Below are 13,535 nucleotides of genomic sequence, written 5' to 3' on the forward strand. Positions count from 1 at the left end.
TGGCACAGTTTAATGCCTATATAATATGTGTAGCAGCTGGTCAGCTGTCTGCTTAACCCTGTAAGCCTCTCAGGGGATGTTGCTTAAAAGCCCAGTCAAACTCAGGAGAAAACAGCAAAAATATTTAGCAGCCTCAAGAAACAGCACACTTTCAAATGAAGAATGGAGAATTAATTTGGGAAAGAAATCAAGCTGCTTTGTAGCATGTAGTTTTCCACGTAGGTTATCACTTTCATTTTAACAAGTGAAATCCTCCTGAAATATAGGAATTTGCTGAAAGTGAAAGATCACCTTTCATCATTACTGCACTGCACTTAATTTTTCTGAGGCCTTCTCTGGCTTCCTTCTCTGCCACAGAGCAGAAAGTTTGGCCTGTGACTCATTAGCAGCATTTGAAATCAGTTTTCAAGCACCAGCCCTATTTAAAATCCACCCCAGACTGTAATAAGACTGTCAACCATGTATCTTCTGCCTTGATCAGTGGACTTAAGAGAATGAAAACTGTGTAATTGGGGATCAAAACATTAGTCTGTTATGCCCAAAACCACCCTGAGGCAGCAGCCAATACCTGGCACATTTTGGCTTATACACCACAAGCTTCTTCTCTAGGCATATACAATAAGTGCCTACAGTTAACTGGTTTGAACATCCTCAATTATATTAGCGTACCTGCAGGAAAATATTCCTTCTTGACCCTGCAACAATAAGGAAAAAACAGCCATGCCTGAGGATGAACTGTACTGATTTGCAGCATCTTATTTGTGCGATAAGCTATTTGTCCCTTTCAAATCCAGGCAAAGTTTAGATTTTGAAAACAGAGTTCAAGACCTGTTAAGTATCCAAGAGCATTTGCTTTTCCAAATTGCTCTCCCAGACCTTTCAGCAATATCAGGGTCACTTGCAGAGGCTGCTAAGGTCAAAATTGCTCATGTGGAAAGAGATGATTTCTATTACAAACCATGTGAAAAATTGCCAGAAGATATCAAAACACCTACAAAGTATCAAATATTCCATCTTCACAAGTCCGTTGTAGGCAGGTGTTACTTTATTACCCTCATGCATGAATAAAACAGCAGTCAGAAAGGTGAAAGTGAGGAGAAGACAACCTAGGAGTCTTTGCTGTCACTTCTCTTCACACAGCCAGATCTCCTTAGGGGTTGTTCTCCTTTACAGACAGCAATACCCCTCCAAAAAAATACGGCCTGGGAAGGGAAAAAAAAAATCCTTTCACTTGATTTCCCCCCAGAAATGATAGCATAATTTAATATAAATGTAAAACGGAATATACAAGCAGAATTACTGCCAGAGTAAAACACCAAGAGAATTAGTCAGAAATCTTTGATATCACTTACCGTGTAAAGCCTTTTGTAGGTTTGGCGAGGGATGGGCAGACCCTCAGCCCATTCATGGTGAGGGGCAGGACAGCCGCACTGGGTGTGAGCTGAGGGGCTGAGCAGGGCTAAAGGGGAGCCCTGGGGTGAAACCTTTCTCCAAGACCATGAAGGGCCTCGCACAGAGCCCTCAGTGTGCCCTTCCCACTGCTCTCATTGCTAAGGAAAATACAGCTGTAGATTTTTAAATGCACGCAAGAAACCCAAGTGAACATTGCCAGTGCACAGCCAGGCTCCATCATTCCAGTTTTAGCCTCTGATGAACTGGAGATAAGCTGAAATCCTCCAGAATAATTACATCAGCTGGCTTAACTTATGGAAAACCAAGCAAGCTGCCTCTAGAAAAAGCTTTTCCACAGGCGGGACTGCATGCGGTACCGCTTGTGTGTTACTGTGTCTTCATGCATATGAATATACATACCCTGGTAATTCAAAGTCATCCTCCCAGCCTTCACTTTAAATTGAACTGGACTTGGTGGTTAACCGTCAAGTCTTGGTCCAGCGTGTCCTGTCATGCAGCACTCACAGTGCCTGTTGTGCTCTTCCCAGGGCAGGCTGCTCAGTTTTCTTCCCTGATATGTCTGCTGATTTCCTTTGGTTTCAAATATACCTTCTCCAGACTAAAAGTTCCAGTTCCCTTTTCATTTATACATACACATAAGTGAATCAGGTATTTTTGTGCCCAAAGCACAAACTTTAGGTACTACAGAATAATATACTCTGTCTGCAATGTGTGACGTGAGAAAGTCCAGCCTTTGCTCACAGCTCTGCAACATGTATCATCTCCTACAAGATACCCCCTGGTATATCCCTAATGGAAAACCTGAGCTGTGTTTAGTGCTTATTGCCCATTCTTACCATGCCCTAATGTCTCTTTTTTTCCTACTTAGTGTCTGGACAGAAGAGGCTCAGTGCTCGCTTCTCAATGCATCCATCACAGAAACCTTCAACTGTTCATTTAGCTGTGGTCCAGACTGCTGGAAAATCTCTCAGTACCCCTGCCTCCAGGTGTACGTTAATCTCACCTCTTCTGGCCAGAAGCTTCTGCTCTACCACACCGAGGAAACAATGAAAATTAATTCTGAGGTAGGAGCATGGAATAAAATTTCTTCCTAAATGGGTTTCCGGAGGGCTGCTCACCTTATTATACCCATTCCTCACTTTAAAGCAATACAAGGCTTCCAGCTCCTGCTTCCCTGGTAAATATGGAGCAGAGAAAGCAGAAATCAGTGCACAAACTGAGCTCACATCTCTGGAGGGGGCAGTTTTCCACCTCCATCCCATGCATAGAGCGCTGCCCATCCCGCACGGGATGGTGGCCCCGGGGGCTGGACCCTCCCTCATCCTTTGCCAGTGCTTTACAGGTGCAGGCTAGCACTGAGCACTTGTCACATTGATATCCTTGTGGAGCTGTGGACAAGTCACTTCCCACCCGGATATGGCTCTGCATGATAGCGAACACCCCTAGTGATGCGCACAGAGTATCCGCGGCAGTGAGAACAGAAATGGCCTTATTACCGCAGGGCCAGGCAAGGCAACGCGGAGAGACAAGAGCCCCGTGTCTAACAGCAGACGTGTCTCTTTCTCAATCTCTGGTGACAAACTCTGCTCCCTGAACATCTCCGCTGAGGTCAGCTGTGCCACTGGAGTCAAGGCACAGCACTTACCCCTGCAAAAGATGCTGAAAGTTTGCTGGGCAGGGACTGTCAAGATAAAAGCAGCAGCATAAAAATAAAAGGCCTGGCTTTTGGGCATGTATAAGCTAAGGAGTCAGCCTACCTTTCTTGCACAACTTCCCTGATTCCAGACATTGAACCAAAAAAATGATTTTTAACAAATCTGCAGAAGAACTCCTCTCTCTGCTTCAGCAAGTACAAAATCCAGCATAAGTCCATCCAGGTGGGATGGAGACAGCTCCTGTCTGGAGGCTATAATGAATGCAGAGGATGCACAGAAGGCATCTCCCCGCCGGCCCGCAGCCACAGCTGTGCAGCTGATGCAGTGCTGTGCATCACACCCAGGCAAGCGACCGCCTCTTCACAGGTGGCCGTTTGCTGCCTCCATGGAGCAAGGCAGGATCAGACTAAGAAATGTCCCTCTCCCCACCTTCCTTTCTTTGTATCTACAGCGCCTGGGTACCTAAGACTGCAAGCTGCGGTGAGCCAGGACACAACTAAGTCATTAGACTTACAGGTGCCAGATTTGCATTAACTACTTAGTTATCCAAAGTCACTGAACCCCAAACTATGGGCACTTGGCAAAGCACAGCCCATAACAGCAGAGCCCCGGTTCAGACTGCTGACAATGTAACCTATTGTGTTTCTATTTATGGCAGCAGTTCAGTAGACCAAATTACTTCTGCATATTAAGATGAAGCGATATTAAAATTAGTCAAAGCACGGCATGGTTGCACTGGGCCGGTTATTCTGCTGGATAATTAGCTCCCGTAGCTGAGAGACGAAGTCCTCTGGATCTGAAGTGTGAAATGGAGAAGAATGCCCCCATCTTCCCCTCCGGTTCGGTGTCAGTGCAGAAGAGGCACTCGCCATTCGTGAAGCCTGCAGCAGGACAGACCCCACTTTCTGCTGGGGCAGAAGCAAAATCCAGTGATGCTCGTGCCGCAACTTGATTAAAACAGATCAGATATTGGTCTCTGTGCTCCACTGGATTCAAATAAATCAAGAGATTCAGCATAAATCTCCACATTCTGTTATTGATGATTTTTGCTTGCTGAAATGGACTTTGAAATTCTCCCAGATGCTGCCTCCTCTTAATTTATTGTAGGCACAGTTAATACTTCTCCTGCCCAAGGTTGTTTTACAGGTTAAGCTCTGCTCTCGGGAGGATTCCTAGGTTTTCCTGACATGCTGCTGGCTATGTGACCTGAATCCAAACACAGTTTTGAATGGAAGTTTGCAATGTCTATAAAATACCTTGCTTCTTGTGCCTGGCTGGGATCAGCAGAGACTCCAAGCTCAGATCAGCACAACCCATCTCAGCTCCCTGGATGGGTGCTCCCTCTCCCCCAGCCGGAGAGCAGCCCTGAGCACAGCTGGTCTTGTGATGCCCCAGCTGGGTGCTAGATGTGTCTCTCCATCCACCTACTCAGGTCTGCATTTCCTATCTTTCTCCTTGCCAAATAAACAAACAAAAAAGCCGTCCCTGGCTCACTGAGACCTAACATGACTGGGGACGTTGCAGAGCATGGTGCTTACCCTCAGAGGCCAACACCAGTGACCTTCAAAAGGTCAGCATGCCCCCCGCCAACCTCTCTGCCTCTCTGAGCACCGCTGCACACACAGAGCAGCACCTGGAGCCTGTCTCTCTCCTCTCCCCGCCAGCTAGCATGGATGGAGCAAAATGCATGTTGATTTTAAATAATGATGAACCTAGGAGACTTGCTGTCTAATGCAGCTGTTGTCCCACAAGGTGTGGTAAGGAGTAGGTGCAATTTATATTGAGATCTACGGTGCGCTGCTGCCAGTCTCCGGTGGGAATCAGTGGGAAGTAAATGGATACCAGTCGAGCTGCTCGAGTCTTTCCCAGGAAAGCACACAAGGTTTATCATGGCTTTTCATTGCTCTCTCTGTGCATACTTTATCTCTAGCCTTTAAGACAAGCCCAGCCCCTCGTCAATACTACAACCATAGCAGCTTAAATGCTTTCACAGCTACACTTTCCTTTCTCAGCTGTCAGAGGCTGTAACAGCCTCTGGGAGAGGTAAATTGGCCGGTGTCCCCTCGCACCCAGACCACGGAGCTAGGCTGTCACCCTGAGGAAGGGCTGCAGTAGTTAAAGCAGTTCTAGAGATCCTGTTTCAATCTCATACTATATCATTTTGATTCTTTTCGTGTCATCAGAGCTACTGCAGATTTATACCCATGCTCCATAAGTGAGAAAACAAGCAGGCTTTAATCACCAGAATCACCATTATGCCATCTATAAGTGCCTGAGACTAAGAAATGATGGGGCATCTCATGGTTTCCCGCTGAAGGTTCAGGTATTTACAACCCAGGGAGGAGTTTGCCTGGCGCCATGGGAGCAGCGATGTTCAGCTGCAGTTCCCAGCAGACCCATTTCTGGTCTGGGGCTGGAGAATTCAGTCTTCAGGAATCAATATCAAGCCAACACAGGCACAAAGCTCCTCCTTCAGCCCTCGGTTCAAACCTGTTGCACTTTCCAAAAGAGGTGTAAATTGGCGTCCTGACCACTTTCTCACAAAGATTGCCACAGCACATCTTATCAAAGTTTCCAGTCCCAGCTTCCAAGCTCAGTGTGACGGGGATATACACCCCAACTGCAGACATATGACAAGAGCCATGTATTTCACTGCCCAGCCTGAAATGGGGGCCTCTCTGGCAACAGGGTTGTCGGTGTAACTTCATTGTCTTAAGTGAAACTGCCCCCAGCTTTCCTGGAGCTGTTGTGTGATCTCCATCCTTGGAGATATTCATAACTTGACTGGGCAAGTCCCTGAGCGACTCTGCACTGAGCAGGGCATTGGGCTGGGCATGTCCAGAAGTGGTTCATACGGGCTACCTATCCAGTACTTTAGATCAGAAAAGCTGAGCTGGAAATGTAATAACAAGTTCTCTCTGTAACTGCCTAGTATGTCCTTCTTGTGATCAGATTGCAAGTAACACAAGAACCACTTTTCTCACATTGTATCACAGAATCCTCACTTGAGGTAGAGAGCCAGACGTTGTTTACTTTCAGATGTGCAGATTTCCAAGTGTTTGACAATGCAGAGGTGTAATAGAACAGCATAGATTTAGTAGTCTACCTTCACAGGTACAGCATAAAAATTGTGGATATAAAATTCCCTGCCAGGCATTGGAGAAAACTAAACGAAGATCAAACCAAAGAAAACACTGAAAACATCCCATTATCCATGTCTACCTACTTGCTTACCAATGACCTCTGCAGCACAGCAGAGCTAGCCCTGTGCTATCCCTGGGATCTCGCTGGGGAAGCCGAGGAGTGAAAGGAGATCAGGAGCACCCCACAACCACAACTTAATGCACACAGCGATTTCTTGCATCGAGGAGCTCCTCAAAGCTGAGGCCAAGATGCCTCCAGGAGCTCAGGAGAACTGGGACGAGGCAGATAGCATATGGAGTAAAGGGCACCCATGTCTTGGAGAGCGCGTGGGAGACCATAATCTGGAGAGAGACAGTTTCAGCACAAGGAGCCTGGCTGAGAGGCAAAGTAAATCAACCTCCCCTGCACAACTGCATTTCACAGCTTCATGCTCCCAGACCTTCACGTCATGGGCAGCCTGACCAGCCTGACACATCTGGTGGCTCTGCGCCATCAGGTGTAGGAGGTAACACCTCAAGTTCTGCTTCAGCATCAGGTCTCCTTTGAAAATGCTTGGAAAATACTTAGACTTGCAGGAAGTCAGACCTCCCCTTGCTGCACTCTTGGGACATTTCCACAGACTTTGAGTCCAGGAATCTGTTATCATTTGGGCTTTTATGTGCCTGCTGTTTTCTGTCAAGGGGGGAGGGCTGGACTTTGGCAAGAGTGGCCAAGTCCTCATTTAATCTCCTTGCTCAGGATAGTAACAGCTGGGACTTCAAGAAACAAAAATGTATAGTACCAAACTTGCAAGAAAAAAAAAACAACAAAAAAACCATCTAGGCTGGAAATACTGCTGTTATGACAGCGATAGCACAGAGTTTAGTAAAAGAAAATGAGGTACGCTTCAGCGAGAAATTTCCCCTACTTATTAGATTATGATCTATTAAAGAGTCATAGGCACTGGGAGAGGGCTTGTGGCTTTGGACATTTAAGACAAAGCTGGGCAGAGTGCAAGAGAATATCCTGGAGGGAGCAGACCTGCACTGGCAGGAAGATGGATGAGATATTACTGCTCTGATATTTTCCATCTTTAATTTCTAGAGCTCTATGAAATATTCATAATGGCAGTGCTGCCATGCTCTACCCTTAATGCTCCAGTCTGCTAACACCAGACAATCTTTCTGCCACGCTTCAAATTCTACTCTGTGCTAATAAACTTGCCAATGAATCAATCAAATCCTGTTGTGAGGTTAATCCCTTGATCATTATTAGGACTAGAGATTTGTCACAGTACGTTACAAAAAGTCATAGCATAGTCATGAAAAAGAACCGAGGGACGTTTATAAAGTATATACATTAAAACAATAATAATCAAAAGCCATGGGTCACATTATTTTAATCAAAACATCTTTTTTTCCTTTGCAAAACTCAATTTCTCTCATTAAATTATCTGGAACTACTTTAGGTGCTTACCCAGGACAAGGAGGTTGCGCAAGCAGGGAGCATGGTGGGGACCCACAATCACCCCGTAACTGCCAGGGAACAATGACCTGCTGGGTCCTCCCATGCACGTTCAACAAGAAGTTGAGCAGCAGATTTCTCCCTGTCCTCAAGCAGTTCTTGCCTAGGCAGGGAATTTAATCAAAATCCTGTGCAGGTGTAGAAAACCTTCAGGTGTGGAGGGGTGTTAGTGTCTAGAAGAGAGGAGGGAGTCAGGGGCCCTGAGCTGCTCCCATCAATCCTCTTCCAGACCAGCAGCAGCAATAGCAAATTCAGGTGTTTCTGCTCTAGGTCAAAATCCAGATGTAGTCTCAATCTTTGTGTGTCTGCCCACCACCTCACCAGCCCACACTAGCTCTTTGCAGGGAATGGTCAGCACAGCCTGGGTCCACCGTCCTATGTGTCCCATGGAATATCTTCAATGCAGGGACTCCATAAGCTAGTTTTTTAATTAACTTGGTTTCAGTATTCTTTGGGAATGCTAGGTCGAAACTGTGTTAGATAGAGCCACCCCCAAATCTTCTTTTCTTTGTGACTGAGCCTAAAACTCAAGCAGCATCTTCAGAGAGAAGGAACTGTTGGACTTACGCTGGGGTCAAGAGCAAAAACAAGACTAAGAGCCATCCTGGTAGCCAGGCTGATCTTCAGCTAGAGCTAGAATGAAAGTCTTCTGGGTTGTCAGTAGGAAAACTGTGTTTTTTCCTAGACTATCTATTTGTCCCTAGTTAAGGCATTTACCCCCATGGGAATATTTGTATAAAGCTCTCTCGTCAGCCTTCTCCTCTGTGAGTGAACTCCTGTGCCCACTATGATCACTTTGATCTGATCCAAGTGAGATCTGAACTACCAGATTTGTATTTACAAAGAGTCAATTACTCCTCTAACTGCGAGCATATGCATGCCACTTAAGATGAAGAGATACTTCATCAGTTCCATTTTTGCATGTGTAAATTAGCAAGAATATATTCACCTATCTCACGAGGCCGCTGTGCAGATTAAAGCATTAATGTTTGTACAGCACTTGGAAGTTCTCCAATGGGAAATTCTGTAATGTGCAAAATATTGAGTTTTGTCTGTGATAAATTTATTATTAGCTTAATAGTATTCCACTCTTATTATGAAAAGCATAATCATCTTGAGATTTTCCTGCTTGCCACCTGAAAACAGATATTGTATCTGGTTTGGAGATGCATTTTTCTACCCCTAATTTCTTCCCAGTGTTCATACATACCCAAGTGCGGTAAGAATTATGAGGAATCCATGTCGCTGGTGAACGTCGTGATGGAAAACTTCAGAAAGTACCAACGCTTCTCCTGCTTCTACGACCCCGAAGGCGTTCAGAAGAACGTGATATTAACCAAACTGTACAGCTCCAACGTGCTGTTCCACTCCCTCTTCTGGCCCACCTGCATGATGATCGGCGGGGTCGCCATCGTTGCAATGGTAAAGCTGACTCAATACCTTTCCCTCCTCTGTGAGAGAATCCAAAGGATCAACAGATAAAAATGAAAACTTGCCGAGATTTAATTACAGCGAAAATACTGTTTTCTCATTCTTCACCAAAGAACCTTAAGTTTGTAACGTGCAAGTCTGTTATAAGTTCCTTACTATATTCTTATAAGTAGAGCAATAATGCAAAAGCTGTTCTATATGCAAACATGATGTTATTATTATGCAGACAATTGAAAAAAATACTGTTTTGTGTTGACCATCTACATGACCTTGTTTTATGCTGAGACTAGTACTTCTTTCTTTTCTACAGCCAAAATAGGGCTCAGTGTGACCATTTGCCAAGCTTAGTTAATTGACATTTTCAGTGTAAAGGGTTCTGGGGGAAATTCACTACTGGACAAAGGGCAGCCAACCACTTGCGCATCACTGAGGTCTCACATCTGGCTCGGTCCATTCCATGGATTTGTGGCTTTGCTTTTTTATTATTAGCTGCGGGGGGGGGGAGGAAAGCATTGATAGGGTTTTTTTATGGTAAGATGGCACAAAAGGGATGTATTTTGAGGCCAGGATAAGCATACAGTATTTTCAGCCTAAGTAGGACTTGGTGATGCTTTGTCGTTGCTCCCCCAGTTCAGAAGTAAATTTTACACTATGGTGTTTAAGGTCTTTTGGAAAACACTTTGGAGTTTTATTCTATTTAGTGCTATAATTTCCTTCTGCCTTATCAACATCATCTTTGTCACTTGCAGAAGCTGTAGCCAAAAAACAAAAATCACCTTATTCCATTTTCTATTCTAGTCTGAGCCCTATTGATGGAGATGGGACCAGAACACCTTATATAAAGGTTTATTACTCATTTGTCTTGTATTTGCTACCATATCACTGTAAAGAAAAAAATAACACAATCAGCTATTTTTTCATTTTTTACTTCCAACTATTTTAAATTTTTTTACTTGATATATATACAGATATATAAAGAAAAAGCTATATTATATCTAGTTGTGTATTGGAACTTGATTATGGGGGTTTTTTCCTTTGTTTTTACCAACTGGAAAGTGAACAGTATAACTAATGTATTTATAACCTTCATCCTTGGATAATAGCATAACATGGAGGAGCAGCACTGCAGGATCTTATCCAATATTTATGATATTTTTTCGGTCAAAAGTCTCTGTTGCTGTGACATCGGAATTGACAAAAATCTCATCCAATTCTATGGCTCTATTAACTGAATTGTTAGATAATCATCATAATACACCTGGAAATCTCTCCTGACCTTAACTCAATATGCAGTGCTGGCTGACATGAATTATGATTTAAAAGGCCCAGGTGCAATAATTTATTGGAAAAACTGAGATTCTGAATAAGATGTTGTCCTAGCTGTCAAATATTTACCATGGGGATCTTGCCAGTATAATTTCATGCACACTATAGTCATGATTTCTGCATAATTTATTTTTATTCCCCTGTAGAAAGCATTCCTTCTTATGTTATGTTTTAAAGACATCTCTCGCAGTTTCTCATTTTGTACCCAGCCTGAAGGACAAATGCAAGGCAGCTCCTGTGAGCACCCTGTGAACTCACTATCCAATAATTCAAAGAAATCATTTACAGGCCTTTTCAAACCAAGAAACTAACTTTTTTCCCCTCAAAAAGACTGCAAAGCAAGTATCCTGCCTAGTTCATCTATATGTAAGTACCTTTCCGCAATGTAGCATTAAAAATTTCAAGATGTTACAAAACTTTACAAGTCATGCAAGTGTAACGTGAGCTGTAAAAAAATGAGTTCTCAGCAGTGAAAATGAACCTGCAATCTTGTAATCAATAGTATAATTTTCCTTAGGTAAATAAATTCCTGGAGGGTGGGGGTATAATCAGGGCTCCAAACATATGTAATAAAAATATCAAATTAAATCTTCCAGATTTCAATATCTTCTGCCTTCAGATCTGGCTTGTTTCATCAGAGTTTTCTTTGTAGCTTCTATTACCACAAAATGAAGAGTGCTGATGCAACAGGGAATGCATAAATGTTTATTTGCAAAGATGTAGTTCTGATCAGTCCATGGGATTCGCAGAAACCATCGTCAGTGGATCTGGGCACCTTCGGCATCAGTAGGACTGGAGTTGCAGAGTCTTTGGTGGACTGACAGCAACCTTTATTTGACCTCCCGTCCACCAGCAGAAAGCATGACTCACCCCAGGTGCCAGCATGGATTGGGGGACAGAAATGGGGGACCAAGGCCCCACTGCCATGGTACCCCACCCCTCCGCTGCACGGGCATGGGTGCCACCATGCAGGGACACGGGGATTCCTCGCCTGGTGCCCATGACGCGAGGAGCTCCAGGCTGCAGATGCTCACTGTTGTTACAAAACCTTATTCTGCAAGTTTTGCCAAGAGTGGAGGTATCTAGGTGAGGGTCCCAGAACCACACAGCCGAGGAGGCATCTTGACCCATTTCTAGACAGCCCAGGTGGCTCCCAGGGTGCATCTTCAACCTTAACAAAGCTGTTTTCCCTTCAAGCAGAGAGGTTTGATCTGTGGCCGGTGTTGCCATCCTCATGGATGTCCTTCATCCATCTCCCCACCATCAGCTCGGTCACCGATGCCAAAGGAAGGACTATGTTGCCGTCTGCGATTCACAAATCAGAAATGGTGCACGGCCTCACTAGCAAAGAGCTGTGGTAGCTTTTCCACACCGTTACGGACACTGATGTTGGACATTTACATGATGATTTACATGGTCTGCGATAAAGTGGCTCTTTGGTTGTGGGTGTGACATTTTCAGCACCTGTATTTGTGCATTTTAGTTCTGGTGACAGGAAAGTTGATTGTCCTGACATTTACACGTCAAATGCTGCTTTTAACATGCTGCGCCATAAACATTTCACCAGCACTCCTGTGGGTGAAACATCTTGACGCTGTTGCAGTCTATAATCATTTTGTTGATATTAACAGAGAGATCTGTGGGATAGCAAAACAACTTGAGTAATTGGATGGAGTGAGGTTAAACAATAATTTTAAAGGGAATTATCCACCTGATCACTGGCACAGTTAACCCCCTACTGAAGTGTTAGCACTGCAAACACGATTTTGAGAACTCCTGCTGCCCCAAAGAGAGGTTGTGTTTCAGAGGAGACATTACCCTGTGCTATTTCTTTCTCTACTTCCATTTTAATAGCACGTTTATCCCCTGCAAAAGGAACTGATGTTCATGTAGGCAGCTCAAATGAATGAGAAATACACAGTAGTGAAATTCAGTGATCAGACAAATCTACCATGCTTCTGAGACCAGTCTTGACTCTTCCCAGCACAAACATTTCACCTCTTGATGTCCCAGGTGGGCATTTGGGACAGCAGGGAACAATAGTGCCGCAAAACCCCTGAACAGAAAAGTGCGGTATGAAAAGAGCAGCACAGTATTCAAAGGCATTACGAGCCTATGAGAGGCACCCTTGTGGGATTTAAAGCATGCATAAGTATTCCAGGTGCCAAATTCACATGGCCTTTTAATAGTTGTTATTTTCTTAATTAGATTATTTATGTCAGGTCCTAGTTCTATTCTGGAACAGCTAAATCTGAAGCTGAAGTGTGAACATCCCTGCTGTAATACTCTGAAACTTGGCACCTTGCAGCAGACTTACTAAATGTCATCAGCTAGGACAGTGGAGAGCATATTTTGGTCTAGCTTTTCTAATTCTACACAAAATGTACCCAGAGTGCAGGTGTACCCAACTCCAGTGTGAGTTTGAGGTGAATACAGAAAGGAGAGAGGGCTCAGGAAACACAAGAGCCTGCACATCTTAAGATGACACAAATGCAGCAATTTCAAATCTGAGGGACAAAAAGGGACTGAAGTCCCAAGGCAAGGCTGGGGACGCTGCTGGCTTCGCATCCTCATCCCCATCCCCAGCCACAGAAGAGTTCAATGGAAGAAGCTGCTGAGAACAGACTGACTGCTGTAAGCCTTGTCCAAGCAGATTCCTATGCTTGTTTGACTATGAAAGGTGTGACCTTATGGCAATACAACTGTACTAGTATAACCTCTACAGGGAATGGCAATTTTGAGGTAATACCACCTTAAAAATTGGTCAGCTAGTTTTCCTTCTCAAATAAGTCATGCCCTTATTAAAGCAGCTGCAGCCATTCAAGTGGATTGAACCAATATCTTTGCAGCAACACAATTTTTTCGTAGACTCAGCATTTGAGCACAGTAGCATCAGCTCTCCATTAGCCACTGTACTGCTCATTATCTATCAGATATTTGGGAAACACCTCACTTTTCCGCTCCAGTGAACACTTGTCAATTCCCAGCACTCAATTTTGCAGAAAGAAACCACCCACAGTTTGTGGCATCTCACAACTGGATACAAAACTTTGCAAACTCATT

General features: G+C 44.3%; 1 protein-coding gene across 2 annotated transcripts in view; it reads left to right on the forward strand.

Annotated features, from left to right (window-relative positions):
• The window catches only part of LOC103914964 (calcium-activated potassium channel subunit beta-2), a 159,550-nt gene extending 148,533 nt beyond the window's left edge, over positions 1-11,017 (forward strand). For both annotated transcript variants that reach the window (XM_009321700.1, XM_009321701.1), the window contains 2 exons: positions 2,282-2,477; positions 8,913-11,017. In XM_009321700.1, coding sequence (XP_009319975.1) covers positions 2,282-2,477; positions 8,913-9,197 — 481 coding nt within the window. In that variant the 3' untranslated portion in view covers positions 9,198-11,017. The remainder of the gene's footprint in view (positions 1-2,281; positions 2,478-8,912) is intronic.
• The last annotated feature ends 2,518 nt before the right edge of the window (positions 11,018-13,535 follow it).

This window comes from Pygoscelis adeliae, unplaced genomic scaffold, assembly GCF_000699105.1.
Source record: "Pygoscelis adeliae isolate BGI_AS28 unplaced genomic scaffold, ASM69910v1 Scaffold223, whole genome shotgun sequence".
Lineage (NCBI taxonomy): Eukaryota > Metazoa > Chordata > Aves > Sphenisciformes > Spheniscidae > Pygoscelis > Pygoscelis adeliae.